The sequence below is a fragment of the Molossus molossus genome, unplaced genomic scaffold (assembly GCF_014108415.1).
Source record: "Molossus molossus isolate mMolMol1 unplaced genomic scaffold, mMolMol1.p scaffold_m16_p_7, whole genome shotgun sequence".
Taxonomy (NCBI): Eukaryota; Metazoa; Chordata; class Mammalia; order Chiroptera; family Molossidae; genus Molossus; species Molossus molossus.
Window position 1 is genome coordinate 47,145,098 of NW_023425401.1, and position 19,911 is coordinate 47,165,008.

A 19,911-nucleotide genomic window follows, 5' to 3' on the forward strand; every position below is an offset into this window, starting at 1 on the left:
TAAAATACTTAAAAAACAAGAGAATAAAGAGTGAAAATAAAGAATGTGAATTACACAGTTATAATATTCTTACATTGTTTTTAAATAATATAAACTTAGAATGTCGACCATGATTACTTCAAGATAAATAATCACTAGAGAATCAACAACAATAGCACAAAACTATAGCTAAATGATAATACACAAAAATGGTATAGAAAAAATACAGAATTTATTCAACAAAAGACAGAAAATAAATGAAATAAACATGAAATAAATTACAGGATAAAAGCTAACCTGAATTATATTGATAATTACTTCAAGTGTAAATTGACAAACAACCAAATAAAAGGCATATATTTTCATTCTAAATTAATGAAAATAAATAATCCAACTATGTCTTTAAAAGATATACTTAAAATATATCAAACATATAATTTGAGTAAAAGTGTGCCAAAAAGCATACTATGGTGTGGCTCTATATTACACCAAATAGATTTTGACAAAAATAGTGCCAAAATTTTTATAATGTAAAGAGAATCAAGTACATTAAGAACCATAACAATATTAAGTATGTCAGTACCTTTAAAACTTCTATACACATGAGAGAAACTTGGCATAAATAAATAAACAAATGCAAGGCATAGTTTGAGATTTTTAGCAATCTTTTCTCAGGACTTGATAAAATGGACCAAAAAATATGACAGTAAAAATATAAATGATTTGAAAAACATTATTGACCAATAAAATTTAGTTAACACTTACTGAATGTTATACCTAACAAATACACATGGAACATTTATTAGAATTGACTATAGATTTGATACTAAAACATGTCAATAAATATTAAAGGTTTGAAATCATTTAGTTTATATCTGACCACTATGGTACTTAATTAGAAATTCATAGATATCTGATAACATATCTAAAAAAAAGTCCCTCAGTATTTAGAAATTTATCATCATGCCTCTACATAAACTATGGAGCGAAAATATAAAAAAAGAAGGGAAACATTTTTAAAATGTCACAATTTCTATCATACTCAAAATTAGATCCTTTACAATTACTTAAACATAGAATAAAAAATGTAGGTGTAAACCTTAGAGATGTGTTAGGGGATACAGAGCCTTTGAAAATTTTCCTGTGGCGAACTTCAGTATCAAAGGGTGAAATGCATGCTCAAGCTCTCTGGGAGACATCTAAAGGAGTCTGTGCTGCCCTGGCCGGTTTGGCTCAGCGGTTAGAGTGTCGGCCCATGGACCACAGAGGCCCAGGTTTAGTTCCTGCTAAGGGCACGTACCTTGGTTGCAGTTTGTCCTCGCCCGCATGGGGTCGTGTGGGTGGTGACCAATCGATGTGTCTCTTTCATGTTGATGTTTCTCTCTCTCTTTTCCTCCCTCTCTCTTTCCCACTCTGTCTGAAGATAAATGCAAAAATGTTTTCGGGTGAGGATAAAAAAAAAGGATAGTCTGTGCCTTCAGAGATCATAGCAATTAAGGATGAACCACGGGGAAAGAGTGGTGAGCACGTAGGGGTTGTGAGGCTTATTTTTCTACCTCACTTCTAGCTCTGTGTATTGAGAAGTTTCAAGTTCCTAGAGGGGCCAAATATGCTCACACACACATGCGCGCGTGCACACACACACACACACTCTTCCTAATAGTTTTAGGTGGGAGTGGCTCTCAGTGTGTCTAGCAGAATGGTGCAAGAATAATTTTTATCCCACTAAGTGTTTGGACGTAGTGAAAAGCTCATCTCCTATCAAAGGACTTTGCATCAGCCACAAGGGACAACTCGGACAACACCTGTGAACTGATGGCAATGTTTACATACAAAAATGATGTCGCTGTAGATGCCAATATAGATATGGACATCAAATATCGGTTGAACTATTTTGACGCCATCCGAGGTAAAAGAGAGGTACACATGTTTAAATACTTGAAAGAAATAGTTTTGCTCTCCTAATGGAAAAAATATAGCATACACTTATTGAACTTTTACTACATATCAGAAAGCCACAAAAATTATCTTACTTAATTCTCACAACTACTATATGTGATAGATATTATTTTAATTCCATTACTAGACACAACAATTTATCAAGACAAATGTAATGTTCCCAGAAGCTGGAATGGAATGGACATTTAAAGCAGAAGTTGAGATTCATTTTAAAATAATAAAAATTGAATAGAGCTGTTTCGCAGATTGGTGTGTGTGTACTCTGTGGATATGAGAGACAGCGTGTGGGTATGTAAAAGCATCTGTAGGACGTCACTGGTTATCCCAGGCTGGCGTGGATTGGGCAGCACTCCCTCCGTTTTCTGTTTCCCATGGCAGCTTTTCCTATCCGTGAGTCAAGTTGACTCTCAACTTCAACCACAGTTTACAACTGCCAAATCACATCAACTCTGAAGCTACTTTGAAGGTCCAACTTCTCTGTTTGCTGAGCTGTGTTCAATTCTCTTTGTAGCTCTGCTCTTAAATAGAGAAGGGAAAATGATTATAACTCCCTCCCCTTCCACACACAAATCAGTGAAAGAAAAAAAAGAAAAGAAGTTGTAGCTTTATTCCCTCCTACATGGAATTGCAGACATAACATTGTAAAAGGACCTAGGAAAATAGGAAATTTCTTTCATCTCATGGTACCCTTCATGGGCCAAGAACCGTTCGTATATGTATAATGAAATATTTCCAGAGAAACAATAGGAATGACTTTTATTTTTATAATAATCTCATCACATATCCATTTTATCATGCAGAAATTATGATGTTTTTGATTCATAAAATGTTTGGATGGCATTTTTTAATATAAATAATTCAGAGGAAAGGAAAACACTTAAGAAATGGAATTCACCCTGCTTTTGTTCTTGGGGGTTGAGAGGTAACCTAACATAGAATAAACAGTTTTAATGTGTTTGTTATAATGCCATTCTTTAATAGCATTTTATGTAAGTAACACTCAAGGATGGCAACATAATAGCCCTGAGAAATACACAATTGAAACTGAGTGGAAAGCATTATTTTATGAGGTGAATAGACAAATACATTAGTCAGTAGAGTGAAGATGGCATGTTTTTTGTTTTTTTTTTTTTTAATCTTGGAACTAGTTCTAATTCTCAATACCTGTGCACTCTGAAAGTAACCTTGTGATGAAACCATAAAAATTGAAATATATACCTGAGGCCCTTTAGAGAAAGCAATTAAATTCACCAAATAGCACAAACAGAATTTGTAGCAATTGTTTTTTATTTTTTAATCCCTTCCCCTTTTTCACCCTTCCCCCAATTCTCCTCCTATCTGGCAACTATCAAAATGTTCTCTGTATCTATGGGTTTGTTTCTGTTTTGTTTGTTTATTTCTTTTCTTGTTTTAGATTCCACATATAAGTGAGATCATATGGCATTTGTCTTTCTCTGCCTGACTTATTTCACTCAGCACAACACCCTCTAGGTCCATGGTGAATGTTGTTTTTTATTTTTACTGTTGTATTACGGATGTTGCCCCTTTTTCCCCCACTGAACCTCTCTCCCCACTCCCACCCACCTCCTGCTTTCCTGACACTATTTTCTGTGTCCGTTTGTTAGGCATACAAATTCTTTGGTTAATCTCTTCCCACACCACATATTCTTTACTTCTGGATCTATTTTGATCAACTTATTTTGTTCATTATATTCCATAAATGAGATCATGTGGTACTTGTCTCTGACTGGCTTATTTCACTTAGCATAATACTCTCCAGATCCCTCCATGTTGTCTCAAAGGATAAGAGATCTTTCTTTCTTACAGCTGCATAGTACTCCATTGTGTAAATGTACCACTGCTTTTTTATCCACTCATCTCCTGATGGACACTTGGGCTATTTCCACATCTTAGCTATTGTAAATAGTGCTGCTATGAACACAGGGGTGCTATATTCTTTCTGATTGGCGTTTCAGGCTTCTTAGGATATATTCTGAGAGGTAAGATCACTGGGTCAAATGGCAGTTCTATTTTTAATTTTTTGAGGAAACAGCATTCTGTTTACCATAGCGGCTGCACCAGTCTGCATTCCCACCAGCAGTGTACTAGAGTCCCCTTTTCTCCACACTCTCGCCAGCACTTGATGATTTGTTGATGGCGGCCATTCTGCAGGTGTGAGGGCATAGCATTTGGTTTTGATTTTGCAGAGGGAATTGTATTCTTGTGGAAAAAGATGATTGGATAAAAGAATGGTGTTATAAATTAAGAAAATTAATAAAAATTATTTTCCACAACGGGCTCCCACAGCTTTGTCATTAAGCATAAAATTCTCAATGCCTCTTGTTAAGAAAACATTTTTACTTAGTCTGTTTATTTCCTTGTCTAGACTTAAAATTTTTACAGGCTTAACTATGCTTGAAAACAAAGCTGCAGTCTCTCGTGAATTTAACCAGAAGAATAGATATAAGAAACTGTCATCTTTTTCTAAAAAATTTTCTTCATTTAGATAGGAAATATAGATCTCCAGAAGTGTATAAAGGCTATATTAAAATTACTTTAAATTAAAGTGAAGTTGAAATATAAGCAAGAAAGATACTGAGAATGAGCCAGTTAGGGAGTAATACAGAATCATCACATTGAAAGATTTGTTGCGATGACTTTTAATTTTTGTTGTTTCCCTTTTCTGTACTTCCATTGCTACAGATTTTAAGCCCAGAAATAGAATAAACCTCAGAATCTAAATTTTGCCAGGCAGATGCTTTATTCAATATCCAATTAAATATTAATTTACTAACTACATTTAGCTTATTATCTTACACAGAGTGAACATTCACTGTAATGACAGTTTCATCATGCTAAAATCTATTCACAAACCTACACTTTGGAAAAAAAGTGCTTTTCTAGGAAATGTTATATACAATACAAATGGAGAACACATTAAGTCTTCGAATTGTCAAACTACACAAAATAAAACCTATCAACCACCAACATTCAGTATACGTCAACAATATTTTTGAAAAAAAATTTCTCTTTACATTTGGCAGTTATGTTCAAGAAGGATTTCTATAATTTTAAAAGTAGTAAAAGTATATACAATTTAATAATGTTAAAGAAAAGGGTATTAAATAGCACAAATAATATTACAAAACTAAACACTCTTATCAGTTTGGACTTATCTGCAGCAAGGGGTCCTGTGTTCCCCTGCCCTTTCATTCTAAGCCAATTGTACTTTCAACTCTGTACATAGAAGAGCTTGACCATAAACACAGAAGATAGTTTTGGCTTTTTATACACTTTTCTATTCTGCAGGGAGAGGAGAAATTAAGAGGTTTATTTACACCCTTTAAGCAGCTAAATTATTTGTATAATTTGCTTTGGAGACTATGTTAGCATCATACACATTTGCAACAATAGCTTTCAATTAATAGCTTTTCTTTAAAAATGAACATTATGTTGCATTCAACTGCTATTTTTGCCCCATTGAAGCCTCCTCGTATAATATCATAATTTACCACCACTTAGATAATTAACATATTCTTAGATTCTGGTCAGTGATTACATTTATTTTGACAGTGATTTTTAGTTCTTGAAGCCTCATAGTGCAGTTCTTAAAAAGGTGACATATTTACCATTACATTCTTCATGGACTGTTAAATGAAAATGAAACTTTTGTACTAAATTTTTATTAGGTATACCATAAAATTTCTGTTTGTACCTGGAAACATGAAAATATCTTTAAAGGTAAATAAAATAAAAGAGAAAAATTTATGACTGCAACAGAATTATGAAACTATGAAGACGTTTTCATATTTCTTTCATCTAACTGTTATTTGGAGTAAAAAACTCAGTATCAAATTATTCTAATAAAATGATTCAAACATACAAATAGAAAATAATTATTTTATTCGTCACAAAAATCCCTACATTTGTATTTACATACCAGTGGACACAATGAACCAACATTCTTTTAAAAGAAAGTTATGACTATTTTTGTTCAGACTAGATTTTTTTCCCCATTTCTCCACAAAATGAGTACCTCTCCAGCACACACTAAAGATCATTAAAAATGAACTGGTGACTTAAAAACCAATGTGATATCTGGTGTTGGTAAACAAAAAATATGTGAGTAAATTATGGAATTAATTATTAAAGTTAAAAACTAGTCACATTTTTATAAACTTTTGCTAATAAAATTGCATTTTCTACTTTGTTTTTCTTATTATTTTGATGGTTTTACCCCTCATATACAAGTTCAATATGTTTTTAAAATTTTATTCTTATATTGTTTAATTTGCCACACAGACTAAAAAATTAGAATGAACTCAATAATTTATTAAACAATATGAGTCTAGAATAACTTAAATGACTTCCAAAAAAAGTGCTTTTGTTTGGAAGATGATAACATAAGAATAAACTTAAATGCTTCACTGACATAACTCCAATCAAAGACATTTATTGTGAAAGTCATTCATTTTATCTTCCTGAAACAATGTCAGCAACTGACAATTTTTACAAAATTAAAAGTAGCCAACAACATATTTTACTAGAAGCATATCAACTCTTCTTTTTTTCTTCATGATCCACTTTTGTTTTAGGTAACTCTTAGATGCTCTCTCCCTTGTCTTTTCTTTCTGCTATACATTTATTTGACAGCTACTCTGTCACATGCATTTATATAACTTTTACCAAGTAAAAGTTGTGGACTTGGTATTTGTTTTCATATATGAAATCAGTGACAGTTAGAAAGCTTTAAAGCAAGGAAACAAGATCACAGGGTTATGGCCCTCGTTCAATCAAGGGATATAAGAATTCTAGTTTTATAACCAACACATGGATTTGAATAAAAGGTAAATAAGAACATAAATAAAATCTAGGTTAATTTAAATATTTATATGCACCATGAGGACCATGACATGTCTAGTGCTAGTCAATATCATACACGTAGATGCATGCTCATTTCAGTTCATGTAACATTCGTTTTAGGAGTGTGTAATCACCTTTCTTGGGGACTTCCCATGGGTAAAAATAAGATTCTTTGTTCAGAATTTGATCACTGAAGACAGACAGACCATTGAAGACCACAGAAAGCATGAGCCCCATGTAAGAAAACATTATGACTCTGGCAACCAATTCCTCCTGTTTCTACTTTTCCGGCTATTGATGAGAGCCTTTAACTTGCCATAGTCCCCTCTCATCTTCTGGGGTTCTTCTCCATGTTGATGTTGCTGCCGGGTGTCTTTGCAGTATTGATTAATCATCTGCATTTCTGAGTGGCTGAATGCCCCCAGGATGTCCTTTGGGTGGAAGGGTAAAGCCCTCACAGAGCTGGCCCAGGTCCATGGGGACCATTTGTCTGTTACAACAGCTACCATTTCAGAATCCAAAACTTTAAAGTTGATCTTGGCTATGGTCTGCTTGAAGCTGTTTTCTGTTGCAATGCAGTGATACAGTCCTTGGTCAGAATCCTGAATGGAGCGGATTAGGAGCCCTTGTGAAGTGGCTATGATGCGTTCATTTAGCTTGACCTAAAAGACAGACAGCAAAGTTCTGAAAACTCAACTCTCTATCTTCTAAAAATATTTGGGCAACACATACAGAATACCACTGATTTTTCACAAATCTGGCAAAAGTGGAGTGCTAACTAACTTCCTTCTTAGTGGACACAAATTTTAGGTCAGTCCCATTTCCTTCTTTTGTACAGGAGATCTTGTCTCGGGGGTACGGAATCTATCGAAGAGAGGGTGAAGTTATCACTCATATTGCCAAAAATAGCTTAAAATGCATTCCTTTTAGATAGAAGTAGTTTCTCCACAGATAAGCCCAGAAGTTTGGTTGCTTTTGGAATGTGACTCACAGTCAACATATATAGCAAATGAAATTCACATATAATTTAAAATATTTACTTTACCCTGGAGTTCTCACCTTTTATTGTAACAAAAATACTTATTAGTAAAAACATGAAGCAACAATTAAAGGGATGCATTTTACCTTTTTAAATGAGTGAATACATATTCTCCTAACTTAAAATGATATAAACAGAGGCAGTTTTGAACATTATCAAGGGCTTTTTCCAATGATCCCACACTAAATCTCACTGAAAATAAGTCACAGTATCATTATCTTACAAGACTTTAAGTGGTTTTACTTTCCAAAGAAAAGTAATAAAAAGCTATGAAGTTAATATATAATTATTTTATAGGTTTATACTGAAAAAAACAAACGAACAAACTATCCTTTGCTAGACATCAGATAAATTCCCGAAACCCATCCTTACTCCAGTCCCGCTATGGTATCATCATTGAATAGATTAAAAGCCTAAGTGGTAAGAATTTCTTTGACATGTATATTCTGGAAAATATTTTCATTGAGGAAAAAAGTCAACTGACACAAAATAATATAAAGGAATGTATGTGAAATATTTTTCTAAATGATACATTTCTGTGTAAATGTATATTTTATTACTCATGGAATCCAAATCAAAGAAAGTTTCTTTTAGATAAAAAAGTAACTCCCACACAAAAGCACACATACACACAAAAGTATAGTATTGAAATACAGACAATAGAACAAAACTAGAAAAGAGAGAACAGGAGGAAGTAAAGACTAAAATACATGAAGCAAAGTTTTGATGTGAATTTAATTTTTAAAGTTTAAATGTGCATCAGCAATAGTTTAAATAATGTAGAAATAAATCCAGAAATAAGTGTTTAAAAAGCCTTTCCTTTCTGTGAAAAATTCACGAACATTTTGGATGTCAATTTGATAATATCCATATAACATGTTTGTAATATTTGGTACAGAAATTTCATTTCCAAGAATTTGTTTAGGAGATATACTCTTACAAGTATGCAGATTTTTATTTGCATGTTTTTGTTAAGAGGAAAAGCAAGAAAAATCTACCAAATGATAGTTTTTAAAAGCATAAGGTACATTCATATAATGGAAAACTACACAACCAAGAAAAACGAGGTAGCTCCTTATATGCTGATATTAAATTATGTGGGGAGTGGAGATAAAAAATTATGGAGAATATTTGGAGGAATATGTAATGATTGACTATCTCATTTTGGTAGACGTGTACTCCAGGAAGTGGGATAAGTATTAAAGTGAAGGGGAGGAGAGCTTTTATTTTTCACTTCATGCTAGTCTCTAAAACTATTTTTCTCCACTAATTTTTACCATTTTTCTTACTTAAAAAAAAAAAAGTTCAATATTAATATTGATGAGAAATATTATATATATACCGAAACTAATAAAGAAGAATTAGGATAAATTTAATAAAATGTTAATAGTACATTTAGGTAAAGTAAGAATGAGTAGACTTGAGCTCTGCTTAAATTCAGTACAGAATAAACTTTTTATAATTATATTAGAGTTAATATTTTCATAATCTTACATTATAGCATTCTTATGTTCTTGATTGAAAAAAAATCAAGACATTACTTCTATTTGAGTCTCCACATTCTTTTTCTTTTTTTTAAACTGTTTTTTTTTTTTTATCCTCACCCGAGGATATTTTTCCACTTTTTTTTTTTTTTATCTTCACCCGAGGACACTTTTTCATTCTTTGTTCAGATAGAGCAGGAGGGACAGAGAGAGAGAGAAACATTGATGTGAAAGGGACACATCGAGTGGCTGCCACCCACACGACCAACCAGGGCCGGGGACAAACTGCAACCGCGGCACGTGCCCTTAGCGGGAACCGAACCCGGGTCTCTCTGGACCGCAGGCCGACGCTTTAACCGCTGAGCCAAACCGGCCAGGGCTATTTTTCCATTTTTTGTACAGATAGAGTGGGAGGGAGAGAGAGGAAGGGAGAGAGAGAGAAACATCGACGTGAAGGGACACATCGAGTGGCCGCCACCCGCACGACCAACCAGGGCCGGGGACAAACTGCAACCAAAGTACGTGCCCTTAGCGGGAACCGAACCCGGGTCTTTCTGTACCGCAGGCTGACGCTTTAACCGCTGAGCCAAACTGGCCAGGGCCTTTTTCTTTTTTTATATATGTTTTTATTGATTTTTTTAGAGAGAGAGGAAGGGAGAGAGAGAGAGAGAAACATCCATGTGAGAGAGAAACATCAATCGGATGCCTCCCGCATGCCCTCTATTGGGAATCAAGCCCACAACCCAGGCATGTGCCCTGACCAGGAAACAAACTGGGACCTCTTAGGCCATGGGATTCCCCTCAATTCACTGAGCCACTCTGGCTGGGCGAGTCTCCACATTCTTGAACATTCTTATGTAGTACATTAGAATTATCACGAGAGACTCCATTCATAACATATTCCATTTTAAATTTCCTTTATTAATTTCTGTGACATGTATTCAAGGTTGTGTGTATTAATTTACATTAATTTTAAATAATAAATATTATATTCACTTATTATATATTATTCTATTAAACTTTCTACTGAATAAGGTAAAACATAATTCTTCTTGTTAGGTAACCCCTGTTTGAATCTCAGATTTCCTATTAACATATATACAGATGGAATTTCTCAGGAAGGCGAGTTCATGTCCATGTGTCATGTTCTAGCCTAAGAACTCCATTTGTATATGATAATCGTCATCATACATTATGACTTCTAGAACAGGTTTTTTTGCAAGGCAGATTGTAGAAATTGCAAGACTTCTTTAATGACAGATGTTGTAGCAAAAAAAAAAAAAATCAAAGAAACTTTTTATTAATAAAATTTTTTTAAGTTTTTATTTTTTAAATATTATTGAATTCTTGAACTAGAAGAGGCCCTGAAGTTCATCTAGCTCATCTTTTCTCCAGATAGATAAATCCCTTCTCATGCAGGTGGTCATCAGCCTATGTCTTAATATTCCAGGGACAGGGTACACAGTTTCCTAAACAGCTCGTAACATCTTTAATTAGGCAGGTCTGGAAATTGGAAAGTATTTTCTCAAATGGAACCAACATCTATTTTAATAGTTCTGATACAGTGTCTATATTCCATAGCTTGGGATTTATCCATTCTACACAGCTCAAATTAAATTAATAGGTAGGACCAAAACTGTCCACACAGGACACATAAATGTAGAAGGCTCCATTTTCCCCTCCACTCCATCAGATTCCATGATGTACTTACTACTAACAGCATCACATTTTAGACTACTCTAAGGCTTTATATAATCATGTATCTTTTTCCTGTCATTTTTCAGGATAATGTGACATCAAAATTATGGAATTCATACTTTATAATATTTCACCCTATGTCTTTTTACAATATTTCCCTTTTAAAGCCCCTTTTCTCTTGTGAATTACACAAAGGTGCTGTGGTGTGAGAACTTGGCTTCTGGACCTGCACGCATTTTGTTCCTCTCACAAATGCGTCCTCACATCCCTATCCCCATGTGCGTGCCCAAGCGCTTGTTTCAATCAGCACGTTGTAGAGGTGAGCTGGCAGAGAGGATTTCTAATCGATACAGTGCTCTGTGGACAAAGGATTTTACAGAAAGTGGCCCCTGTCACCCCAAAGACATAAAAGGATGCTCATATGCTTGTCCTTTTTCTTGTGCTCTGAACCTCACGGAGGGATGGTGGTTCAAGGCTCTTGCCAAAGCCCTGACTGGTACTGCTGCACTCTCACTCACCTCTTTCCTCCTGTCTTTGTCTTTCTGCAGCAACCACTTGACAGATGCCTGTGGAGACTTGGGGACACACTCAAGGAAAGTGGTGTTATTTTTTACTCCATACTGAACAATTTCAGCTGCATTTCTATATGCTGGGAAGGAAAAATAAATAGAGAGAAGAGAGAAACGATGAAATTTAGAGCATATTCCCCTATTTTAATGGCTATTTCTCTATACAGTTGTGATCAATTATGGCAGTCCCCCAAAAGGCAGTCTCAATCATTTGACAAGCAGACTGTTATACAGGGGCTGGCAAAAGTAGGTTTACAGTTGTTTGTGTGGAAAAAGACATGCAGGTTATGATTATTAACAAAAGCTTTATTAAATCTGTGTTTTGTGTACTCAGAACTATAAACCTACTTTTTTCAAACCCTGTACATTGTTTATCTGTTTTATTTAGTCTAAGAGAAGGAGAGAAAGTCATAAAGCAATCAATATTGATTAAATAACAACTCTACACCAAACAGTAGGGGTATAACAGTAACAGGAATGCCCTTGTAGCATTTGAGCATTCAATTATTACAACATCCTTACAACTTAGGTTCTCTCAGCTTTTCACAGCTGAGCAAACTGAGCCTGTAAGTTATGAGGAAACATACTCTAGCTAAGGAATTAGTAAGTGCCAGGCAATATTGAAGCCAGGTTCATCCCACCCCTAAACATCATATTCAACGTACTATAAACAAAATTCGGAAATATCAGAAAAAAGGCAGAAAGCAAGGTGTGGCCACAGTGAGATGGGGTGGTTGAGAATATAGTCTATAGAATCAAAGGTACTAGAGGTAAAATCCTGACTTCACTGCTACGGGCTGTGTAACCTTAGACAAATTACTTGATCTCTCTGTGTCTTAGTTTTCTTGGCTCTAAAACATACATTATAATAATTTTATACAGGTTCTTTACTGAAATTCTTAAATTAGGAAAAGCATTTAGTATAATTATGTGGTAGCTTAGACATGGCCAGAATACTCATTTATAAAGCAGGAGTAGAAATAGACTCTACTTTAGCACTAAGTGACATAATCCGTTAAAAAAATTAGCTCAGGTTCTGACACAAAATCAACATAAATGTTTTCATTACCTCCACTGCTAATACTCCTACTACTGTGACTATTAAGCAGAACAGACAGAACTTTTATAAAATACTCAATAAATAGAGAAAAAGTAACTTGAATTTATTCCCCCAGTTACATGTATGGAACAATTAAGCAAAATGTATTTTAATTTTCTCCTTGTATTTGGTGTAGTTAGTAACAAAAAAGTCATTCTTTACTAAAATAACACTCAGATTTTAAAAGATAAGCAATCCTCAATAAAATATAAGCAAATAGGATCCAATAATATATTAAAAAGATCACTCACCATGACCAAGTGGGATTTATACCAGGGATACAAGGCTAGTACAATATTTGCAAATCAATAAATGTAATATTAAATAAAGAAAGTGAATAACAAAAATTACATGATCATATTAATAGATGTAGAAAAAAAGCATTTGAAAAAATCCAAAACCCATTTTTGATAAAAACTCTCAGGAAAGTGGTAATAGAGGGATATCTCAACATAGTAAAGGCCATATATGACAAACCTACAGCCAACATCATACTCAATGGGAAAAAAACAAAAGCATTTCCCCTAAGACAGGAACAAGACAGAAATATTCACTTTCACCATTCTTATTCAATATATTACTGAAAGTCCTAGACAGAGGGATCAGACAAGAGAAAAAAATAAAAGGAATCCAAATTGGAAATAATGAAGTAAAACTGTCATTCACAGGTGACATAATATTATACACAGAAAATCTTAAAGACTCCACAAAAACAAAACAAAACAAAACACAAAACTACTAGATTTAATAAAGGAATTTGGCGAAGAAGCAGGATACAAAATTAACACCCAGAATTCAATGGCATTTTTGTACACCAACAATACACTCTCAGAAAGAGAAACTAAAAAAAAAAAAAAAAAAAAAATCCCTTTTACCATGGCAACAACAACGAAAAGATAGGAATAAACTTAACCAAGGAGGTCAACGACTTGTACTCAGAAAACTACAGGACATCGAAAAAAGAGGTAAAGAAAGATATAAACAAGTGGAAGACTATACCATGTTCATGGATTGGAAGAATTAACATCATTAAAATGTCCATACTGCCCTGGCCGGTTTGGCTCAGTGGTTGGAGAGTCGGCCTGTGGTCCAGAAAGACCCGGGTTCAGTTCCCGCTAAGGGCACGTACCTCGGTTGCAGTTTGTCCCTGGCCCTGGTCAGTCGTGCGGGTGGCAGCCACTCGATGTGTTCCTTTCACGCCGATGTTTCTCTCTCTCTCTCTTCCTCTCTCTCCCTACCTGAACAAAAAATGGAAAAATGTCCTCGGGTGAGGATAAAAAAAAAAAAATGTCCATACTACCCAAAGCAATTTATAGATTCAATGCAATTCCTATTAAAATACCAACGGCATACTTCACAGATCTAGAACAAGTACTCCAAAAGTTTATATGGAACCCAAAAAGACCCTGAATAGCTGCAACAATCTTGAAAATGAAGAACAAAGTTGGAGGGATCACAATACCAGATATCAAATTATACTACAAAGCCAATGTAATCAGAACAGCCTGGTATTGGCATAAGAACAGGCATATAGATCAATGAAACAGAACAGAGAATCCAGAAATCAACCCAAGACATTATGTTCAATTAATATTTGAACATAGGAGGCAAGAGCACACAATGGAGTAAATATAGTCTCTTCAGTTAATGATGTTGGGAAATTTGGACCAGTACATGAAAAGAAATGAAACTAGACTACCAACTTATACCATACACAGAGAATAAACACAACATGAATAACATACTTAAGTGTAAGTTGTGAAACCATAAAAATCCTAGAAGAAAATGTAGGCAGCAAAATCTCAGACATTTCATGTAGTAGAATTTTTAGTGATACATCACCTAGGGCAAGATAAACACAGGAAAAAATAAACAGATGGGACTACGTCAAACTAAAATCTGCACAATAAAAGGAACCAACATCAAAATGGAAAGGGAACCCACTATATGGGAGAACATATTTGCCAGTGATATACCTAATAAGGGGTTAATCTCCAAAATATATAAAGTACTCATACAACTCAACAAAAAGAAGACAAACAATCTAAATAAAAAATGGGCAGAGGACCTGTATTGCCACTTCTCCAAACAGGACATACAAATGGCCAAAAACATATGAAAAAATGTTCAAAATTACTAATCAGTAGAGAGACACAAATTAAAATGACAATGAGGTATCACCTCACATCTGCCAGATGTATAGCATCAACAAATCAATAAACAAACAGCAAGCGCTGACAAGGATGTGGAGAAAAAGGAACCCTATCCTCTGATAGTGGGAATACAGACTGGTGCAGCCACTATGGAAAACAAATTGGAGTTTCCTTAAAAAAATTTAATTGAAACTGCTATTTGACACAGTGATTCCACTTCTAGGAATATATTCTAAGAAGCCTGAAACACCAATCCAAAAGAATATATGTACCCTATGCTCATAGCAGCACTATTTACAATAGCTAAGATGTGGAAACAACCCAAGTGCCCATCAGTAGATGTGTGGTACATTTACACAGTGGAATACATTACAGATGTAAAAGAGAAGGCTCTCTTGCCCTTTCAGACAGCATGAAGGGGCCTGGAGAGTATTATGCTAAGTGAAATCAGCCAATCATAGAAAAACAAGTATCACATGATCTCACTTATATGTGAAATCTAATGAATAAAGTACCAATGAAGAAAATAGATCTAGAGACATGGAAGAAGGGAACAGACTGATGGATCTTAGAGGGAAGGGGAAATGAGGATGGGAAGAGATTAACCAAAGAATTTATATGCATATATACATAACCAATGGACTTAGACAGTAGTGTGGTAAAGGGAGTGGGGACAGGAGTTGGGAGGAGGGGGTCAATGAGAGGAAAAAAAGGGGACATCTGTAATACTTTCAACAATTAAAATAAATTTAGAAAAAGATTAGCAATCCAAGTCTCAGTGTTGTTAACAAGACACAATTGTAGCACCTTGATGAGTCAGGAGAAAATTCTGCCTGGAGATACTTCTGTTGGTTGGGTTGATGTCGGAAAAGGGAATTAGTGGGGAAAGTATAATGACAAGATAATTCCATGTCAGAATGGGAGGAATGAGATTAATTTAATTGTGAGACACAAGGCAGAATTGTCAAAAGCATATGGAATGATTATAAATTGTAAATCAAGGCAATAATATCTGGAGCAGGATTATTTACAATAACCAACAGGTAGAAGCAACCCAAATATCCAGCAATGGATAAAAAAATATTGATATACACATACAATGGAATATTTTTCTGCCTTAAATAGTAACTAAATTCTAACACATGGGATAATATGAATGAACCCTGAGGAAGACATTATGCTCAGTGCAAAGAGCCAATTACAAAATAACAAACATTAAAAGTTCCCAGACTTTTGTTTTTCACAAATTCTTAATATACATACAAATAGCATTTAATTTTTAATTACCATATATGAATACCAAAAATGCTTATAGCAAATCTTTCTTTAAAATAAAATACTTGAATCTCTTATAATGTTTCCCTAATTGAAATGTGATATGGAGCATTGCTGCTGTATACCAAGTTTGACCATTGGTCACTTTTAATACCTTTCAGATTAAATCCTCTGCATTGGGTCAATGGATTGCCATGTCTCACATCTTGTCTTCGGCTCCTCCTATAAGTGCAGAAATATATGAGAGACTTAAAATTAACACTATTAACACCATATTTAAAAAATAGCATTTCAAAATCGTGTGGTTGTCTAAGCTTTTATAAACAGGTCTGATTATCTGATATTTCTTGTTCAATACTTCACATTTATAAGGTGGGTACTTAACCTTGCTTCTAATCTAAATTCATTCAGTCTCTCCCAAACTACCACTTGTAATATAATGGCTACGAACCTTCTATTATGTGTATTTCCTGTGTAAGTGCTAAATTTCAAATTAATAGTATAAGTTTTTAGCATAGAGACATTCATCTAAAGTTTCCTAAAATGATAATGATCACCTCAAAAGTATCAAGTCACTACCATCTTCCTTCTTACACATTTTTCTTAATTAAGCATACTTTCCTTTCCTTTGTTTCTTTCTTTCTTTCTTTCTTTTTTTTTTTTTTTTTAGAGAGAGAGAGGAAGGGAGAGGGAGAGAGAGAAACATCAATCAGCTGCCTCCTGCATGCTCCCTACTGAGGATAGAGCCCACAACCTGGGCATGTGCTCTGACTGGGAATTGAACTGGGACCTCTCAGTCCATGGCATGATGCTCAGTCCACTGAGCCACACTGGCCAGGCAAGTATATTTTTCTTTAAAAAAGTCAATACTTTCTAACAGTTTTCAAATATATTAAAACTTCTCCAAAACAAATCATACAGAGACAGAATACGGATATTTAATATAAAGTTAAGAAAAATTGTTTATTGCTAGAATAAGCATTTTTCTTCAATGCCTTATTTTGAAAATTCTCAAGTTCACAGAAAAGTGGGTATATGAGTACAATGAACACTGGTATATCTAGATTCATGAATTTTATTTTGCCATATTTATTTATTTTTCTTTCATATGCAAGTATAGGTTATGTATGTACTGTGAATGCACGTATATAAAATTCTTTAGAAAATAAGTTGCAGACATGATGTTTCACCTTTAAATGCTTTAGCATGTATCTTCTAAGAACAAGTGATTTTCCTGCATATCATTATTACACTAAGTATATTAATATTTATTCAATAATATCATATAATACACATTTTATATTAAAATTTTCCTAGTTGTCCCCAAAATATCTCTCATAGATATATTTTTTTCAATGTTTTGATTTAAAAAAAATTTTTTTTTCTTTATTGCTTTTAGAGAGAGAGGAAGGAAGAGGGAGAGAGAAATAGAAACATTGATAAGAGAGAATATCAACTGGCTGCCTCTAGCATGCTCCTCACTGGAGATTTGACCCACAACCTGGGCATGTGCCCTGACCAGGAATCGAACCACCAACCTCTTGGTACATGGATCGATACTCAACCAGTGAGCCACACCAGCGGGCTCAAAATTTTTTTTCAAAGTAAAAAGTTGTTGGAATTAAGCTAAATAAAAAAAAACACATAATACATATTTAGAAATCATTGATAACACCACTCAAGTAACACATGTGTGAAATGTAGAAAGATCTTAAAAAGCTTACAAGTTGAAAATTATGGAGATTTCCCAAAATAGAATAATGGCTTACTGTTGAGAATGGCATCAATAAAATATGTAACATCTTTGAGTGAATATTGTCCCCACTCCTGCAATCCAGTGCTCCCTAGAAATGTGTTCTTTGGGAAATCAGATGCATAGGCAGCAGCAGAAGAGAAATCAAAAGTTGAGATAGACACATAACTTATGGTATAATTTTCTTCTTCCTATTGACTGTGTTGATGTTAAACAGCCAGAGTGTTTTAAGGTTATTCAGGATCTAATTAAGGTTTATTCATTGCATTTAGTTGTTATGTATCACCAGTTTAAGCATTTAAAAAATTTAATTACATTCCATGTAAGTTAGTCATTATTTAAATAAAAGTTTTAATTACTTGCAAACTAATTATTTAATTTCTTAAGGCTTAGTATTAGCTACATATTATTAATTTCAACTTTATTATATAGTACAACAAATCAAAATAGAGTAACTGACATTCTATTAGAAATGTTTTGTGGATCTGAATATTGCTATAAGAGACAAGGAAAGGAACTTTGTATAAGTATTGGGAATATCGGTATAAATTGACTATTTACTGTCAGTGCTGAGAAGTACATATGAATGAGCACATCACCTAGGTGAGTTAGTTGTTAAGTCTCTCTTACTATTTTTATCCTTAAGCCCTGCTGGTGTAGCTAAGTGGTTGACATCGACCCATGCACCAAGAGGTCGCCAGTTCAATTCCCAGTCAGGACACATACTTAGGTTGCGGTTCCAATTCCCAGTGTGGGGCATGCAGGAAGCAGCCAACTGATGTTCTCGCTCATCGATGTTTCTCTCTCTCGCTCCCTCTTTCTTCCTTTCTCTCTAAAATCAATAAAGAAAAAAATATTTTAAAAAATTTATTCTTTAAAGATAAATTAAAATATTTAGTAAGAAGAATAGAAATATTAAAATCATACAGGGATTATCACATTTATAAATCAACACTAATCTCAAAGTTATTGATAATTAAAAAAATTCATTTTAAGGTTACAGCAAATTGTTAATAGTTTTTGTACTCAATGGATTATACATGTGTATTATGGAAATATAGGTACAAAATTTTGTGTCATTTAAGTATGCTTTTTCCAAAAAATGTCACATGATCCTTATTCAATTATATATTTCTGTACAACCACACAAACACAAACTAGTGGAAGTCACTCTTGTCTGAGAAAATATGATTATTACTGTTCTCTAGAACAGTTCCTCTACCAGGTTTTCACTGCATTACATTTGCTATATATTTGAGTCATAGCATTATTTACTATCAGCCTGCTTGCGAGTGTATATTATATGAGCACCATGTGTGAGACTTAGGGCTAAACTGGTCATTTTCAGCCACCAAAACAAGCAATATCACTCACAATGGTTAAACTCATTTTTCTGTGACCAGCACTATGCCATGGTTTACTCATGCACATGAACCCTCAAGTGGACAATCTGAATCTACAGTATCACATAGCTTTCAGACATAAAAATATAAAAGACCATTATTATGGCTTCGTTTAGATGAGATCAGCAAGGCTGTCATCTGAGCCTGTTGGATGTGTAGATTCCCTGTAAGGCATTCATATAGCATCACAAAAGCATGTTGGTAGATAGATGATATTATATTGCATGTAGGATTTGGATTTGTCTCAAGTTGCTAATGTTTTCTCCATCATAGTCTATTTCTTTGACTAAACAATGAAATAATTTTCTTCTTGTATAGAAAACGGATATTTACTTGAAGATTGAACTGATTATCCTGTCTTAAAATATAATTTCTAGCTATGTATCTGAATCCAGAATAAATAACATTTGATTCCAAATTGCAATATTTGATACACATGCCCAAATATGTAAGATACTTGTGGGTGAAGAGAAATTTAAAAAGCCTATTTTATTTACTATGATCTAACTTCTTAAAAAAAAAGAAACTACTGAGCAATGATGTAAAACAACTTTATGTCAAAGTAGGGACTCCACTGGTTTCCAAGCATAACTCTATTTCTTTTTCCATTCAAGACATCTTTTTATTTCATTCCTAT

At 34.1% G+C, this 19,911-nt stretch overlaps 1 protein-coding gene across 1 annotated transcript in view; it reads right to left on the bottom strand.

The window, feature by feature from the left end:
* Positions 1 to 6,162: 6,162 nt before the first annotated feature.
* Positions 6,163 to 19,911, bottom strand: part of SEMA3C (semaphorin 3C) — a 178,858-nt gene continuing 165,109 nt past the window's right edge. Inside the window, exons 16-18 of the mRNA XM_036246675.1 lie at positions 16,273 to 16,340; positions 11,541 to 11,671; positions 6,163 to 7,463 (exon numbers count right to left, since the gene is read on the bottom strand). Of these exons, the coding sequence (XP_036102568.1) occupies positions 7,050 to 7,463; positions 11,541 to 11,671; positions 16,273 to 16,340 (613 nt within the window). The 3' untranslated portion in view covers positions 6,163 to 7,049. The remainder of the gene's footprint in view (positions 7,464 to 11,540; positions 11,672 to 16,272; positions 16,341 to 19,911) is intronic.